This window comes from Perognathus longimembris, chromosome 8 (assembly GCF_023159225.1).
Source record: "Perognathus longimembris pacificus isolate PPM17 chromosome 8, ASM2315922v1, whole genome shotgun sequence".
Lineage (NCBI taxonomy): Eukaryota > Metazoa > Chordata > Mammalia > Rodentia > Heteromyidae > Perognathus > Perognathus longimembris.
This window is the reverse complement of record NC_063168.1, coordinates 38,833,895-38,853,158: the sequence shown is the minus strand read 5'-3', so window position 1 is coordinate 38,853,158 and position 19,264 is coordinate 38,833,895. Positions and strand designations below refer to the sequence as shown.

Below are 19,264 nucleotides of genomic sequence, written 5' to 3'. Positions count from 1 at the left end.
AACTAATAAACAACAATAAATAGAAAGAAAGAAAGAAAAGAAAAGAAGGCCTGGGATTTATGATGGGAAAAGGGAGATAGGAAGGGCAGAATAAGGACATTCTAAGTGTTTTAATGATCTGAGCAGAGGCAGAGAGGTAGGAAGGCCTTCCTATTTAGGAGACCATGAGAAGATGGGTTTGGTTAGAACAGAGGATTATTTGAGGAAATATTGGTTTAAAATTGTAAAATTGATTGTGAAAAAATGTGAATGACAGACCAAATCACTAGTAGGGTAGAAGAGTTTAGCAGGCCTTTTGTTAAACCTTGCCTCTTTTTTTGAAATTTGATCCTATTTGTCTGATTGTGGGTCTATATAAACCCAGAGAGCTAAACTTTCCACCTGGGATACTCGGTGATTTTATACATAAGTAGCTGTCATGTAGGATACTAGTGGTCATTGCTAGTAATTTTCATGAAGCTTATATGAATGCACATTAGACAAAATTCCAGCCTGCATGTGTTTCTAAGTTTTTGAATAGCTTTTATGAATTCCTCCACAATCTGTGGCCTAATTGGTCAGATGGCTTACTGGCTCACTCTGAAAAGTAAATATTGTGTATATGCAAGTGGAAAGTCAGTATGTATAATCTAGCTGCCTACTCACGCCTACCCCAAACACTGTTGGAAAGTTTGACCAAGGACTATAAAACTGTCAAGAGCTGAGGCCCAAGTTTGCTTCCACATCAAATAACTTGTTACTGAAACTAGGGGGAAGATAATAAGACATGCATCTGACTTGCTGAGATTCCTTGTTTGCTACAGAAGCATCTGGAAGGGCCAAATGGCTTTGTACTGCATCAATTTTATTTATTTATTTATTTATTTATTTATTTATTTATTTATTTATTTATTTATTTATTTTTGCCAGTCCTAGGCTTTGGACTCAGGGCCTGAGCACTGTCCCTGGCTTCTCTTTGCTCAAGGCTAGCACTCTGCCACTTGAGCCACAGAGCCACTTCTGGCCATTTTCTGTATATGTGGTACTGAGGAATTGAACCCAGGGCTTCATGTATACGAGTCAAGCACTCTTGCTACTGGGCCATATTCCCAGCCTCAATTTTTGTTTCTTGCTTTTTATTTATCATCTACTTGACTAATTAGATATGAAAACTTGCCTACCTACCTCTGAATGCTCTTACTGAATAAAAAGGCTATCTTGGTATAACTTTAAGGACTTGAGAATGGACTCTCCAAATTGGCACTCAGACCAGTAAAAATCAACAAAAAGAACAACAAAGTTTCTTTGGTATCTTTGAGCATATGTTTAATTTCATTGTCTTGAGACTTCCTACTCCTATTTTGTAGTATTCACAGCATCACTTATTTTGTTTCCTTTCTTTAATTTCATCATAGTGGTTGAGACATCTCTTGGAAAAATGATGACAGTTACTTCTTGGAAACAAAAGATGACAGTTACTGCTTCAGAGACTAACATTTCCTTCCTTTTCTTTTTAAATAGGACATGTATCAAAGGCTCCTGATGGTTGCTTCTGGAACGGCCTGCTAGATTTAGGACCTGCCAAGGAGAATAGGCCACTGATGATGTGTGAACAGTTTTTTCTGTTAAGGTAATATGGCTCGAGTGTGCCTATAACTTTTCTCACAGTTAATTGAATGAGTTTTCACTCAACAGAAGAAAATGTGCTTAAGTTTGAGCAATTAAAAACACACATACAAAACTCAGTAGTTGCAAATGCTATTCAATAGCTATCCATTAATCAAGGCAAACAAAATATATTAACAAAATAATATATTGTTCCTATTGTTTAGTCTTGCACAGTTAAATATACATTCTAGTCCATAGAAATATTTACTGCATTAAAAACATTTTTTGAAGCTTGGCTGTACTATGTAGCCAAGGCTGGCCTCAAATTTCATCTTTTTCTGCCTCTGCTTCCTGGGTGTTGAAATTACAGGCATATGTCTGGTTCAGGATTTTATAATATTTACATTTTATATTTAACACTTCTCTGGCTATTTGATTAAAAAAGATGCATTTTGGTAATTCCAAGAAGCATCGTACAAGTGTTATGTTGCAGTTGTAATTAGAGATCTTAACTGCTTAATGTATTGCATTTAGGTCCTTCTTGAATTCAGACTAATTTTCATGGTTGCCTTAGTTTTCTCTATTATAAAATTTTCACCTCTCCCCTCTGTGTCTGGTTAGGTATGGAGTCATCTTGGTTTGGTACTAGACTCATCTCTAGTTCCCATCTCTAGTTCTCTAGTGTGATGTTAGGGGTGCTAAGAAGACATCTTTATACACTGTTAACTCTCATAGATTTCGTCCTTTAAGAAATTTTAACTCAAGGCCTTGCACATTCTTTACCACTGAGTTGTATCCCCACCTTAACAGTCACAGTTTTATATTATTAGTAGTCTTTCAACATGGAATAAATAGCTTAATATAATTTACTTACATATGGTACATATCAGCCTCACCCATTTTTGCCTTACTGAAAATATCAGTGACCACATAAAATTAGCCACTGACCAGTATTGCAATGATTAGGACTGTAGATTATGGAGTCAAATTGACCTGGGTTGATGATCTGATCCAGCACTTTCTATACACAGTCTGGGTAGTTTGTGATTTTTCTGATGCTCAATATTTTTACCCTTAATATAGAAAGAAAGTTCTCATGCTATAAAACGAGATATTTGTAAAGCACATAAAGCATTTAACACAATGGGGGTCTACAATGTATAATATATAACAGGTGCTCAGCAAGTATTTGCTATCATTATTGAATGAACAAATAAATAAATAGGTAGAACTCGTGTTTAACCTTTTCTGTTGAAGCAGAGGCTCCTAGTTAGTGATCAAGCCTATTTGTTCTTACTGGACACATAGCCAGACTCTTCCCCAGCCTTCTTTACAGTGAAGTGAGGTCAAAGGAAGTGAACAGAGTGATGAAAGCCACTTTCAGTTGGTCTCATAACAAGTTACTATGAATTGGGCCACAACAAACATGATATGAAGGTATCACTGTTCTATGCTGATTTTGATTCTGTTAGGTATATACTCAAGCATGAATGCATATGACAATTCTATTTTTAATGCTCTAAGGAGCATTGGTGGATATCCAATTTCCCCAGCATTATCTATTAAAATATGTCTTTAACATGCACGTCTTGGATGTATGTTTTGGTACTTTTGTCAAGAAGGAGATAGCTATAACTGTGTAGGTTTTTGTCTGGGTCATGTATTCTATTCTATTGGTCTATATATCTAGTTGTGACAGTACCATGCTGGTTTTATTATAATGGTTATGTAGAGTAATTTGAAGTTAGTTATTGTAATACCTCTAGCATTGCTCTTTTTATGCAGAATCACTTTAGCTATTCTATGTCTTTTGTTGTTCCATGTGAATTTTAGGATCGCCCTATTTCAGTGAAGAAAGTCACCAGGGATTGAATTATGTTTACAGATCGCTTTCAGGAATATAACCATTGTTTTCTTTTCTTTTTCTTTTTCCAGTCCTGCGGCTTGAGATCAGGGCCTGAGCACTGTCCCTGGCTTCTTTATGCTCAAGGCTAGCACTCTACCACTTGAGCCACAGCACCACTTCTCACCTTTTCTGTGTAAGTGGTGCTAAGGAATCGAACCCAGGGCTTCATGTATGCTAGGCAAGCACTCTACCACCAGGCCATATTCCCAGCCCCCTATAGCCATTTTTATAATATTAATTCTGTCAATAAATGATCATGGGAAGTTTTTCTATCTACAATTTCTTGGGTGTTTCATAGTTTTTATTGTGGCAATCTTTCATCTCTTATGTTAGGTTTATTCCTACATATTTTTGAGGCTATTGTGAACAAGATTATTTTTCTGTCTTTCTCATTATATAGAAAAATGCTTCTATACTGTAGTAACAAAATTTTTGTATGTTGACTATGTATCTTGCCACTTAGCTGAAAGTGTTTATCAGATCTGAGAGTTTTATGGTGCAGATTCTTGGGTCTTTTAGGTATAGGATCTACAAACAGATAATATGATTTCTCTCTATTCTATTTGTATCTCTTATTTCTTTTTCTTTCTATATTGCCCCAGCTAAGATTCAAGTGACATATTCTGAAGTGGTAAGAATGGACACCTTTGTAGTATTCCTGCTTTTAAAGCAAATGCTTTCAGTTCTCCTCCACTTATTGTAACTTTAGCTATAGGTTTTTCATATATGTGCCTTATTACATCAAAGTTTGATCCTTCTATTCACAGTTTAGAATTTTTTTTCATGAAGGGCAGTTGAATTTTTGAAGGCTTCTGCATCTACCAAAGTGGTATAATTTTCCCCCTTTATTATATTTTTCTGTTGTATGTTTATTAATTTGCATGTGCTGAATCATCTCTACATTCCTGCACAGAAACAAAATTGATGTGGATACTTTCAATGCACTGTAGAATCCAGTGCACAAATATTCCATTGAGGATTATCGTGCCTATGTTCAGGAAATTGGTCTATTGTTTCTATTGGTGTGTCCTTATCTGGTCTGAGTATAAGGATAATACTAACTTTATAAAATGAGTTTGGTAGCATGACTTTCTTTTCTATACTATGAAGTTGTTTAAGAGACCTTGGTATCAGTTTTTTAAAGATTTGGTGGAATTCATCAGTGAGTCAGTGCAGTTCTGGTTTACAATTTTTTTTTTTTGCTTGGGAGACACTTTAGTACTGCTTCAATCTCATTTTTCTTAACCAAGATGGAAGAATCTATGTATTCATCAATAGAAGGGCAGATAAAGAAAATATGGTATTTATAGGTATATATTTACTTATCTATCAAAGTATAAACACATACATATAAAGAAATATGCATACATATGTAAACAGAATCTTTTCAGCAATAAAGAAGAGTTTAGCCTTTTGAGTTTTTTTTTTAATAAATGAAAGTAGAAGGGGGATATAAGGGAAGAGGAAAGGAAATAGTGAGAGTGAAGTAGAGGGAAAAGGGGAAGAATATGGTAAAAATTAAATATGTGTATGAAAATGTCATAATGAAATCCATTATCTTTATTTATGCCAGTTTTATGGGCAGGGTAGCGGGGAACAGCTGGGACCTTGAAGTCAAGGCCTATGAGCTGCCCCTGAGCTCTTTTGCTCAAGGTTAGCCTTCTGCCATAGTGCCACTTCTGGGTTTTTGATGATTAATTGGAGATAAGAGTCTCATGGATTTTTCTGCCCATCCTGCCATTGAATAGCGATCCTCAGATCTAAGGCCTCCTGAGTCACTAGGATTACAGATGCTAGCTCTGGGTGCCTGTATAACTTTTTACAGTTACTATAATAATGCAATTTTTAAAGGTAAGGCAAAAATATTAAAATATAGCTACCTTTAAGTCCACAATTGCTAATGATAAGACTAAATAACACCTGTATGAGGTGATATAAGTGTAAAGAAAAGGGCCTTCTCTTGTACTTTTTCCTATATATTCAAATATTCTAGGACCCGGCATAGGTGTTTGCTATATTTTGGAAGTTGTCTTATAAAACTAATATTGAAATTTGGTGCCTACAGTGTTGAGAGATCTTCAAAGTAATGGTATGAAAAAGCAAAGTTATTGGATGATATTGAAAGGTAGATTTAGGAGGTGGAGCCTACTGGAAGTAATTGGATGAAGACCATCCTTACAAAGGGATGAATACCATTCCCATGGAATATTGCAGAACTAGATTTGTTCATGAGAGAGTGACCACTTATAAGAGTAAAGCCAGCCTCTCCGTTGTTCCTTGCTTCATCTCTGGCCATGTGGGCGCTTCCACAAAACTCTCACAGTTATTCCTGTTATGATGCCATATACTATGTTATGACTGGGTCAGACAGTCCTTATCAGAGGCCAAGTATAGGGAGCTACGTGGTCTTGGGCTTTTAGCCTCTAAAACTGCGAGCTAAAGACATTTTAATAGGGTGTCCAGTCTCAGGTACATTGTCATAGCTACAAAGTACCCTTTTTTCATTTTCACAAAAGCACCATTGTAGGAATTCTATGCCTCTATCAGGAAGAATGACATTGCTACATTTGTAAGGAAACAGAAAGACTTGGAAAAAAAATCAAACTAAGTGAAGTGAGCCAGACCCCAAGAAACATAGACTCTATGGTTTCCATCACTAGTAATAATTGGTACACGTCTAGGATAGTCCTAGCGGAGTATTGTAATAGCTCAATAGCTATGTCCATATGAACACATAAGATGATGCTAAGTGAACTCCAAGTTATGGAAATAAGTGGTTTATTGTTGTGATTTTAAATGTACCATGTGAAATTATACCTTTTTCTTTTGTCTTTCTTCCCCATGGTTATACCCCTGATGTCATTGTAACTGATTTTGGTGTCCTGGATATTGTATATATGCTTATTGGAACTAGGGAAGGGAAGGGGAACATCAAAATGGAGAGACAGAGGGTAAAAGGTGAACCAATGCAACAGAAACACTTAAAAGACAATATGCTGTACAATGTGGGGTATTGGGGAGGGAATTGGGGAGGAGGGAAGGTGGGAGATAAATGAGAGAGGAGGTAACAAATTTGATAAGAAATGTACCCACTGCCTTACATATGAAACAGTAACCCCTCTGTACATCACTTTGATGATACATAAAATAATTATTTTTAGAAAAGCATCATTGTATATCATCAACAGGAAATCTTTGTGTCATTACTGGGAATGCATCTAGGCTTCGGAGATTCTCTCTAAGAGAACCAATGCAAAATTGTAAATGCAAAATTAGGCACAAAAATAAAATTACAAAATAAATCACAGTAAATAAAAGCTGACACATATGAAAAGATCACAAGGTTTGGGAAAATATCAATGTTTTGCGGGGGGGGGCGGTGTGGTACTAGGGTTTGAACTCAGGACTCAGGGCTTTTTGACTTGATAGGAAGAGTGCTACCCCTTCAGCCACACTCTGAACCTTTCTTTTTTTTCTTTTTCTTTAAGTAGGCTTTTGTACTTTTTGACAGGGGCCAGCACTGAATCCTGATTCTTCTACTTATGCCTCCTGCATAGCTGGATATGGGGGTCTCATTGACTTTAAGAAAAAAAATCTAGGCTGGCCTTGAACTGCCTTCCTTCAAGAGTAGCTGGGATTACAGATATGTACTATGATTCCTAGCCTTCCTAACACCTCTTTATAATAACTTTTGTGACTAATATTTCTTTTTTAAATTCATTTCTTTATTGTCAAAGTGACGTACAGAGGGGTTACAGTTTCATATATAAGGCAGCCTATACATTTCCTATCCAACTTATTACCTCCTCCCTCATCTCCCCCCACACCTTCCCCATTTCTGCCCTCCCTATTTCCCTCCTGGCCATTAGTTGTACAGTTAGTTTACACCATACAGTTTTGTAAGTATTGCTGTTGCACTGATTTGTCCTTTTATCCTTTGTCTCTTGATTTTGATATTCCCTTTCCTAGTTCATATATATACAATATCAGTTACTGTAACATCAGCCATCAGCGGCAAACTAATGGGAAAGAAAGACAAAAATGGCATAATTTCGCATGGTATGTTGAAAATAACACCAACAATGGCTACATACTTTGATTGCCCAATGACAATAATAGCATATCATTATCTATAGATAGAATAAAAAGATAATTGAGTCTTTTCCCTTATATAGTTATATTTTTCAATTGGTGATTTATAGAAGTTACTTTGGTTTCTTAAATATTTATTACCATGTTGTGAAAAGTTTTAATGTTGTTAGATTTCAGTAGCATCTATCAAATTTGTATTGTGTAAAGTCTATATGAGTTGAGAATGAGTAGTGAAAGGTAGAGGAAGTGATTACAGTATGTGATAAGAAGGTGCTAAGCCAGTGAGTAAAACGTTAGTGGTCAGTCACCAAGCATTACATTCACTCCTTCACTCTCTCAGCCATGTAAGTTTACTAGGGGCTACAGCAGAAGTTTCTATGTTGCAGTACTGTATCTAGGCCCTGTCCCCTCATATCCTTTAGGGCTCTCCCAGATCCAGGCAATTCTTTTCAGTGTGGGCAACTCTTACTAGAGGGATGGCAGTTGTTAGGTAATTAGCTTCAGCCTCTTTGGCTTCTGGTAGAACATTTACTTCTGAGTTGAGTTCCACAGAGTGTTTCAGAGGATTTCAGAAAAAAGTGAGCTTCAGTTGCCCACAGAGGTAGCTTGTTCAATAAATCATTTTCTAGTATGTCTCCTTTCCTTGACTCAATTTCCCTACTTCCTCAAGTGTGCTCCCTGTGATAACCTCTCAAACTACCCAAATTAATTCATCCATCAAAGTCTGTTTTGGGGGCCATGCAAACAAGGACTCCTGGTCTTAACCATAAGCGAGTAATTTGCCACTTAAAGAAACATGTAACTAACCCCTCTCATGAAATACTGTTATCAAAGGAAGTAAACAATTTGTAGATACATAAAGAACTCATTAAAACCCATCTATTTGTGTAATAAGCATTCGTTTAAAGATAATTCCAGTCTGTAGAAACTAATTTAGTTTATATTGGAAGATAAAAAATAACTGAATGATTACATTTGGGTCTTAAAATTCTCTTGCCTTTATATTCCAACTCTGGCTTATTAAAGGAGTCTGTGCTCCATTAACATACACATGTGCTTACAATATAAACAGCTTAACTAGACATCTGCGTTGACTATGTATAAGAGGCAGTTAACTTTTTGCCTTGTTTCTGTTCAGTGATCTTGATATTTTAGTCTGTTGGCCAGATGAAACAAGATTTTAATTTTTTTTTTGGCTTCCAGATGTGTCACAGTTTGGGGTTTCAATTTTGCAGGTGCTCCCCCCAGCTGGTAAGATGGAAACTTGCCATGTTTCAGGGATCATGATTCAGGATAGAAATATAAGTGTGTTAAAAATAATTCGACATATTAATGGAAGGTTTGTCTCTCATGGCCTGCTTATACATAAGGTATGAGCAAACCAGCAGCTGGTCTATATTTTAAAGGGAGAGTTAGAATGTTAGAAGCATACTGCTTGAAGTCATGGAAACAAGGTTTGGCAATAAGCCTTTATTTGTGAAGCTTCCCTCAAAATAATAATCCCATTGGGCTATACTCAGGTGGTCTTCTGATATTGAACAATCTCTAGTTCATCATTTGGTGGTGGAGATGATTGCCTTTATTAGACGTGGAGACTGTTTTTAGCTGATTTCAAGTCTCTTATAGCTATGTGCTTAAAAAAATCCTTTCTAGTTTTTACGTTTTCATTTAAACATGTTGCAAAACATTTAAAGACTGCAATACTGAGCTGTTAATTAAATGTAATATTTTACGCTAGGCATCTAACACAAGAAGGCGAGGTAAAAATGTACACATTTTCTCCTTGAGTTAAAAAACAACAACAACTTGAGGAACATTATCCAATGAATGGCAGTATTCTTTACACAAACCCCATACCTTCCAGTGATCCTTATGACAGGAAGGTCTCTAAAAATTTCATTCAGCATTAGACCTCTCTTGCTCTCTCTTTCTCTTTCTCTTTCTATCTTGCTCTCTCTCTCTTGTCTCTCTCTCTCTCTCTCTCTCTCTCTCTCTCTCTCTCTCTCAAAAGTCTTCATGTAGAGCACTTCAGTAATAGGCTTTTCTTTTCTTTTTTTTCTTTGCCAGTCCTAGGGCTTGGGACTTAGGACCTGATCACTGTCCCTAGCTTCCTTTTGCTCAAGGCTAGCATTCTACCACTTTAGCCACAGTGCTACTTCCAGCATTTTCTGTTTATGTGGTGATAAGGACTCAAACCCAGGGCTTTATGCATGCAAGGCAAGCACTGTACCACTAAGCCATATTCCAAGCCTCTAGCTTTTAATTTTTTTCATTTTGAAAATTGCTGTCATGACAAGTTTAGTAAAGTTTATATGACTGGTTCTTGAATTTCATTTGTAGGGCTTTGGGATATTATGTATAAAACACTTCTGTCTCTCTGGAGTTAAAGAGAAACAATGAGCTCAGCTCAAGAGAGTAAATACTATCAGGTTGATATCTATGCTGATTTAGTTTCGCTGGATGTACCAGTGACTTCCAGTCATGGGCCTTGCAAGACTAGTTCATGATGCAGAGTGGAAGTCTGAAAAGAATGGGGTTTCTTGATGGTGTTGAAATTTGGGATATGGCCAATGAAAATAAAAGCTCTACCATAAATCTCATGTAAATCTTGTGATCTGCACTTTAGACAGAGCAGTCTGGTTCAACATCTTGTGACCATGAGCAAGTCTTTAAGGCAAGAAGACTTGACAAGATGATATCTAAATTCTAGAATCCTATTATTATTATTAAAAAGAAAGTTGTATAATAGAGATTTTTTTATTCAGAGGGAATGGAGATTACAAGTCATGAAAGAAACTGTTTGGGCAACAAAATCTGAGGGAAGTTATCTTGTTTGGGGGAGGAATTAAGCAGCAAGAGGCCTTTCCTAACCCCTATCAGAAAATCACTCCATTCAATTAAAGAGCATGGAAGCCTGAGCTCAGACTACAAGCATGAGGATGGTGAAGTGGTGGTAATAACTTGATCAGTTCTTGTACCAAGCATCTTGCACCAAGGAAGAAAAACATAATTTAATGAAATGAACATCGAATGAAATGTTTTCTGTTGTAAATTTTAAAATCTTACAGCGGATTGGGATTATTTCTTTTATCCTCCTGTTATGAGCCTACATTGTGAAAAATCTATCTTTGAGTGGGAACTGTTAAGTTTTTCTTCTTTCAATGTTCAATGCTTCCTAACAGCTACTACTTTTGAAGATTACTTGTTGAGTGAAAGATATGTTGAATAGAGTTCTCTCTTTTCTTCATTCACTCTGAGTGTAGGAACTAGGTAGAATTTAAAGCTATAAAAACACCTTACTTAAATCCCTCATTTTATACCTAATGAAAGCATGACACTGAAATTTGAAATGACTAAATAATTAAGTCTCTCAGCTGGTAAACATTAGAATGGAGACTGTATTCCTGGTTCTTCTATACTACATCACTGTTAAGGGGTGGAAAGGAATCACCATAGAAATGTCTCAGTAAATTTTTGCCAAGATAAGAAGGTTAACAATGAGTGAAAATGAATCATTCCTATGATTTCTGACTATGGGAACTGGTTGGGGTCAATGACATTCACAGGGCACAGAAGGATGGAGTCATGTGTAGTTTGAAACAAAGCAGGGCTTTCTTTTATTGCTTGGATATGATTTTGGATAGTGTCTTCAGCTTGAATTCCAAAGTACACTAAGCTTAATAAAAAGCATGACAATTTTGTGTTTAGTGAGGATGGTTGTATCTGTCTAATATGCTACCTTCTCAAAGCTGTAATGTTTTGTTCCTATGAATTAACTTGTTTCTATGATTTAATTTTGTTCCTATGTTTGTATACTTTCTATTCAATGGGTAGAATTAAGCTGTAAAATTAGTGGATGGATAGTATAAGAATCAGTTTCTTTTGACAATCAAGATAAAAAGGATTTATAGGTGGATACTGCCTATCAACTGATGTCCATCAACTGATAAATAAAACATTATTTAGGCATAAAATTGAGTGAAGTACTAAAACATCCTACAATCTTGTTGACCTTTGAAAGGATTATGTTGAGTGAAAGAAGCTAGACAAAAAAGACAACATTGTACATGATCCTGTCTATATGTAATGTCCAGAATAGGCAGATTTGTAGAGACAGAACATAGGTTAGTGACAACTCCACTGGGGTTTGTGACAAAGGAAAGGGAGGAGTTACTGCTAAGGGATATGGTCTTATTTTTCAGTGCAGAAAATGCTCTGAAGCAAAGTAGTGTCATACCACATTTTCAGCTGCTATGTGCCGTTGAAACACTTAAAACCATATGCACTAAAATGGTGAATTTCATGTGACATGCATTCATGAGAGCTAGAAATAAAAAAGGACCCAGGAGCTGCTGGCTCACACCTGAAATCCTAGCTACTCAGGAGGCTGAGATGTGAGGATCGTGGTTTGAAGCCAATTCCAGGCAGTAAAGTCTGTAAGACTCTCATCTCTAATTAACCACCAGAAAACCAGAAATGGTGCTGTGGCTCAAAGTAGTAGAGAGCTAGCCTTGAGCAAAAAAATGCTCAGGGGCAGTGCCTAGGCCCCAAGTTCAAGCCCTCTGAATGATGAAACAAACAAGTAAGCAAACAAACAAGTAAATATAAAACGATTGCATCAGTGGGACGGCAGCATCTCAGACTCTTATTGTGACTGTAATTTATTATTAGGAACAGGCTTTGGGATAAAAGGAAACCATCATTTTGGAAGTCAATGGTTATTGTAGGTTCATATTATATATTCAGTGTTTGGAGATGAGGTGGAAGGGACGGGTTTATGCATAAATATTCCAAAATTTTTTTGTTACTTATATAGCTCACTGGAGACTTACGAGTGAAAAATCTTGGAAGAAAGTCTTAGGCTATTTCTTTTTTAATGTTATCATTCTCAGCTCTGACTTGAGAGTGATATCCAAATGTAGAAAAATCACTAGACTGATTAAACATAGAGAAGTTTAAGTCAAGCCCTAATTTATGTGGACTGTAGGTAACCATATACACAGGTGAGAGGAATATACTCAGAGGTCCTGGGGGCTGATTTATTCCGATCTGTTTTCTCATCACTATTTCTGTGCCTCTGGAGCCTTTAAAAGTCCACCCCCCACCCCCCGCAGGACTTCATGATTGTTTTTTTTAAAGTCTGTCTCTTGGTGAGCTTTCCAACAATTCTTGCACATTTAGTCAACTCTTTGAGAAGTGTTAACAGTGAGATTACTTGGTCACAGAGGTTATTGATTTGTATTTTGAAATTGGATGTAAGAAAAATAATTGCCTGTACTATTTTTAGTGGCATAACTTGAATAACTTTAATAGCCTTTCTGTGTCTTCATCTCTAATACATATACATATATATATACATACATATGTATATATATATACTTTTTCCCCAAGATATAAAAATTATATTGGCTGTTATTTGCTACATTAAAAAAACCCTCCAAAGATTGAGTGATCTTCTAAATGAATCTTTATTTTTATTTTAAAAGATGACACTTTAAAGTGATGCAGTTACATTTTAAACAATTAAGAAGACATAAAGTCTATTCATAGAATTGGGAGGAAAGATGTTGGCTTAAATTCATGGTCACCCTGAAAGCCAGAAAGAGAAATTCAGGAGTGTATATTTGTTGAATTTGCTGCTTCAGGCTAATTCCAAAATTGTTGAGAAGTTTTTGACTTTTTCTCATGTGCTATCTATGGGTTATTCCCCCAATGGAATATTTTTTAGGGGCTATATGATTTGGGGGACATTTTTGCTTATTATTTTTTACTACTTGTAAGATTTTTGATAAAATTTAAAATATCCTAAAGAAACCAGCATAATATGCAATGAGCTATTACAGTGCAACAACAACCCTTAAACTGATCATGCAAATAAAGAAAACACAAATATGGTAGATTCCCATTTTTTTAAAGAAATATATCTTTTATTGAATTTTTCCATTTTCTTACAAAGTGGTTCAAAAACTCTTTCTTGCCTTGCTTGCTATTCAACGTTGTGACGACTGGCTCCTCTGAAATAATCCATGAAGCTGTATTAGCTCTCTTATACACTAAAAGACCATCATTGCTTGGTATCATTTTTACAGGAAAGAATCCAAGTTTTACCAGATAATGTGTGCTTAGATCTCTTTTTTTCTTATTTATTGTCAAAGTGATGTACAGAGAGGTTGATCTCTTGAAGAAGACCAGTTTAGTGGATTAATGCCTAATTTACACACAGTCATAAAAATAAACTTTGAATCTTTACAGATTAAATGTCTACTTGGTAGCATGGTGTCATTGTTTGAATTATAAGTGAGAATATTGATATGGATGTAGTAGATATAACTATAAATAAAACAATGATTTAAGGTAATGATATTCTTTAGCTGATTTAAATGCAAAGGCTAAAATGCAAATGGTCCTACTATGATTGTCAGTCTCAACACTGAGCTTGTGCGGAAGGTTCCTATGCTGCTGACTGTCAACATCTCCAGGTCCACGATGTACTCTCTTGGTCCTGACAGCGACTTCACAAGCACAAGCATGGCACTCACAGGACTTGTTTGCTAAAAAGAAAGAGAGAAGAAGGGCTGAGAGAATAATCCTTCTTGGATTGGGGTTTCTGTTATTTGTACCACTTGTGAGAATTAGAGCAGTAGTGGGATAGAACAGCTTCTACTTAGTCCTATCTTGATGCCAACCCTTTTTATCTTTAACCTTTGTGTCCACTCATGTCATTAGCTCCGAATTACAAGAACTTGGCTTTTCAAAACATTTACCTGTGTTTAAACACACAAACACACACACACACACATACACACACACACACTTCTTATTAACACATATTAGCATTTAACATTTCAAATTGCTTTTGATTTGTTAACATTTCTCTACCTTGTGTTGAATACTTCAGCCTTTTTAGAAACTAGAACTCAGATTAGGATCTGATAATCTTTGAACTGGCAAACAAATTTGTCATTTTTCATTGCAATGTTGTACATTTGTTTACATCCTAGTGGATGAAGAGAGAGTTAAATAGTTAATTTCAATAGAGTGTGGCAAATGTTAAGAAATATGGGAAAATAAAGAGTATAAGGATAAGGATATAAAAATAGAGGGTAACGTTTTCGTAAGGTGTTCAGATGCTTGAGGAACATTGAAATAGACTGAAAAAATATAAGAGAAAGAAGAGGGTTATTTTTCTCCTTTAATTTTCCAGTAGCAAGTGGGTTATTAGATAATGTAGTTCTTCTAATAGCCCACTCATCCAGTGGGCTAAAGACCTACAAAGAGACTTCTCTGATGAGGAAATGAGAATGGCCAAGAGACATATGAAAAAGTGCTCTACATCACTGGCCATAAAGGAAATGCAAATCAAAACAACATTGAGATTCCATCTCACCCCAGTAAGAATGTCATATATCAAAAAAAACTAACAATAACAGTTGTTGGAGGGGATGTGGCCAAAAGGGAACCCTACTTCATTGTTGGTGGGAATGTAAACTGGTTCAGCCACTCTGGTAAGCAGTATGGAGAGTCCTCAGAAGGCTAAATGTAGAACTCCCCTATGACCCAGCAAACCCACTTTTGGGTATTTATCCAAAAAACCACAAACAAAATCACAGTAAAGCCACCAGCACAACAATGTTCATTGCAGCGCAATTTGTCATAGCGAGAATCTGGAACCAACCCAGATGCCCCTCAGTAGATGAATGGATCAGGAAAATGTGGTACATATACACAATGGAATTTTATGCCTCTATCAGAAAGAATGACATTGCCCCATTTGTAAGGAAATGAAAGGACTTGGAAAAAATTATACTAAGTGAAGTGAGCCAGACCCAAAGAAAAATGGACTCTATGGTCTCCCTTATTGGGAATAATTAGAACAGGTTTAGGCAAGTCATAGCAGAGGATCACAAGAGCCCAATAGCTATACCCTTATGATCACATAAGATGATGCTAAGTGAAATGAACTCCATTTTATGGAAATGATTGTTATATCACAGTTGTAACTACTTTCAACATCCCATGTGTATCTGTAGTTTCTACTATTGATGATGTTCGTGTATCACCTTCTTGTGATTGTATCTACACTATCTCTGTAATCTTATCTGAGTGAATGGGAAACAGTGTGTACTGGTATTAGAATTAGGAAATTCAAAGGGAATACCAAAATTGAGAGACAAAGGGTAAAATAAGAGAAACAACAACAAAAGCAATACTTGCAAAACTGTTTGGTGTAAGTGAACTGAACACCGCAGGGGGGGAAAGGGGGAGGGGGGAGGGGGGTATGAGGGACAAGGTAACAAACAGTACAAGAAAAGTATACAATGCCTAACGTATCTCTCTGTACATCAGTTTTATAATAAAAACTTAAAAAAAAGATAATATAGTTCTTCCAATATCTTCATAAGTGTGTGTGTGTGTGTGTGTGTGTGTGTGTGTGTGTTTTAGTCTCAAATTACTAATTTCTCCTTTTCCATTCCTTTATCTCAATTCTAGCTATATACTTTGGGCAGCCATCATTTTAACATGAAAATCCGAATAATGTTCTACTTGAAAGCCTAAAGATATTCTATGAGGCTTTGTGTCATCTAAACCCTATTCATCTCTCCACGCTCTTCTCAGGCTATTCTGCTGCTACCATGTGAATCCTAGAAAAACTAGACTTCTTCATAGTCCTTTCGTTTATTATTCGTTAATTTATCCTGGAGCTTAAATTTACTTCTTCATTGGCTCCAAGACCACTGCTGTCTTGGTTAGATCTACTTATTATACACTTGTTAACAACTCTTCTAAGCACTTGTTCATCTTTACTATAAGCTGCATTGGGGGCAAGAAATGGCTTGATCCTATTCATTGTTGTGCATCCAGAATCTTCCTTGGTAGTTTCCTCTTGTGAGTAATAATTGTAGGTAACAGTAATACTTTGAAGGTACTGATTGAATTAATTATTTAAAATATATGCCAGGTGCTGGTAACTCATACCCGTAATCCTAACTACTCAAGAGACTGCTATGTAAGGATCAAAGTTGAAGATATCCTGGGTAGGAAAGTTCATGAGACATTTTCATTAATCACCAAAAAGTTAGAAGGAGCTATGGCTCAAGTGGCAGAGTGCTAGTCTTGAGTAAAAAAGCTCAGTGGTAGGTCCTGAGTTCAAGCCCCAGGCATGGCACAAACATATTTATATATTTTAGGGCTGGGGACATGACTTGAGTGGCAGAGTGCCTGTGTATTAAGTGTCAAGTCTTGAGTTCCATCTCTAGTACTTCCAAGTAAATACATAAAGCATTTTTGAGCATCTGCTATGTGGTAGGCACTATTTTACATGCCAAGAATAGAAAAGCGAACACATGAGTAGTCTGGCTATTATGGTGACACAATAAAGTGAGGAATGTGCCAGGTGGTGATAGGGCTTTGAGTAAAACTAAGGCTCAAAAAAGAAACCCATGTACTGGGGACAGATGAGACTCTATATTCAATTTCATGTATGACTCCTTTATAATATGTCCTCCTTTTAGGAAAAATGTCAGTATCCTTTCAAATGAAATATAAGGAGGATTCCATATCCTAAATACCTTTGAATGATTAAATCAGCTCTCATGACTACCAAGAAGATTCTTTTCTGTTAATTTTTTGGTGTATTGAGACCATAGATGAAACACATATTTGGCCTCTTCTTTATTCAGTGATGTTAATTTTTGCTTCACAGTAACATTGAAACTGTGAAATCAGTACAGTGAATGTCTTTTAGTTTCTCATAGCTGCTAGTATGGGGCTGGTGCTTAACGTCTGCTGGTAGATTTAAAATTCTTGGGCTGGGGATATAGCCTAGTGGCAAGAGTGCCTGCCTCATATACACGGGGCCCTAGGTTCGATTCCCCAGCACCACATATACAGAAAACGGCCAGAAGCGGCGCTGTGGCTCAAGTGGCAGAGTGCTAGCCTTGAGCGGGAAGAAGCCAGGGACAGTGCTCAGGCCCTGAGTCCAAGGCCCAAAAAAAAAAAAATTCTTTAAAATTTGTTGTGTGTGTGTGTGTGTGTGTGTGTGTGTGTGTGTGTGTGTGTGTGTGTGTGTGCTGGTACTAGAGCTTGAACACAGGGCCTCTTACTCTCATTGGCTTCTGCTGCTCATGGGTAGCACTCTCCCTCTTAAGCTATGCCTGATGGCAGATGCTGCTGGCTAGATGAAGATAAGAGTCTATTGGTTTTGTCTCTCTTGGTTGGCTTTGAACTGTGGTCCTCAGAGTTCAAGTTCCAGAGGAGCTAGCAGTATAGTAATGACCTACAGCTTTTAGTCGATTTTTATATACTACACTTGAACTATGTAAGTGGAATTTCAATGTAAAAATTTGATTTTTTCAATTATCTGATAAGTAATCTTGAAATAGAATTTTGTTATTGTAAGTAGTTTTTGAACTTCAAATAATTTAAAGTTTTTTAATGTTGGAATTACTAAGATTGGCAATGCTTTGCATAGTTCATGAGAAAAAAGGATTTTACTTGAGAAAAATATGATGAGCATTTACAATGAAAACAACAGGCAAATAAATACAGATATGACTAAAAAATAATCTTCAAAGTGCCATGTTTGCTGCAGAGGAAGAACATATTGGGGTTTCAACAGTGCCATATTTTCATTGTTTAGTGATTTCAGTGTTTAGTGATTCTGCTGCTCAATGATTCTGTTAGGAAATTTTATTTTCTTAAATTACTGCTAACAGTTCAAAATAGAAAGTTACTTTTAAAAGATGGTTGTTAAGCTGGGTGCTGGTGGCTCATGCATGTAATCCTAGCTATGCAGGAGGCTGAGACCTGAGGATCGTAGCTCAAAGCCAGCCTGGGCAGAAAAGTCTGAGAGACTCTTATCTCCAATTAACCACCAGAAAACTGGAAGTGGTGCTGTGTTCAAGTGGTAGAGAGCTAGCCTTGAGCTAAAGAGCTCAGGGTTAGCACTCAGGTCCAGAGCTCAAGCCCCGCGACCAACAAGAGATTGTTAGGATAAATCTATTTTATTACCATGAACTTACAGATAATGTTTGGTTTGGTATTATGAGCTATATAAATTTCATTTAGAGGAGACTTCTTACAAATATCTATTGTCCCTCAAGTTTAAACCACCAAGTTTTAGAGTAGTTTATCTTTGTTATACTAGAAAATAAGCAATAATTTTACTTGGAGTTGAGTTTTTCTCTTTAGAAGTTAGTCACAAGAAATTAATAATTTCTAACTTATTGGTAAAGAAATAGCTGGAGCTGGAAAGAAAGTTAATATATCAAAGAACAGGATAAATGTGTAAACATTAAAAATGTGTAAACTTTATCACAAGGATGAATGTCCCAATATACTTTTATATTCTCTAAATGAAATATTGGCTTCAGAATTAGATTAAAAATGAAGAATGCCCAAAGGGGTTTTGAGAATATTGTAATTGGATGACTAACATCCTTAGCATGAAATGGTTTCCGTAACCCTGCCATCATGTTCATATGAAGTGGTGAGCTATATTTAAAATGTGTCAGAATTTTAACCTAAAATGAACTTGCTGAGTTTTTTTTTTTTTTTTTTGTGTGTGTGTGTGTGTGTGTGTGTGTGTGTGTGTCCTTTGTGGGGCTTGAACTCAGGGCCTGGGCATTCTCCCTGAGTTCTTCAGCTCAAGGCCAGTGCTCTACTACTTGAACCACAATG

General features: G+C 36.4%; 1 protein-coding gene across 3 annotated transcripts in view; it reads right to left on the bottom strand.

The window, feature by feature from the left end:
- Positions 1–13,763: 13,763 nt before the first annotated feature.
- The window catches only part of Efemp1 (EGF containing fibulin extracellular matrix protein 1), a 61,393-nt gene continuing 55,892 nt past the window's right edge, over positions 13,764–19,264 (bottom strand). For all 3 annotated transcript variants that reach the window (XM_048352892.1, XM_048352889.1, XM_048352890.1), the window contains exon 11: positions 13,764–14,136. In XM_048352892.1, coding sequence (XP_048208849.1) covers positions 13,975–14,136 — 162 coding nt within the window. In that variant the 3' untranslated portion in view covers positions 13,764–13,974. The remainder of the gene's footprint in view (positions 14,137–19,264) is intronic.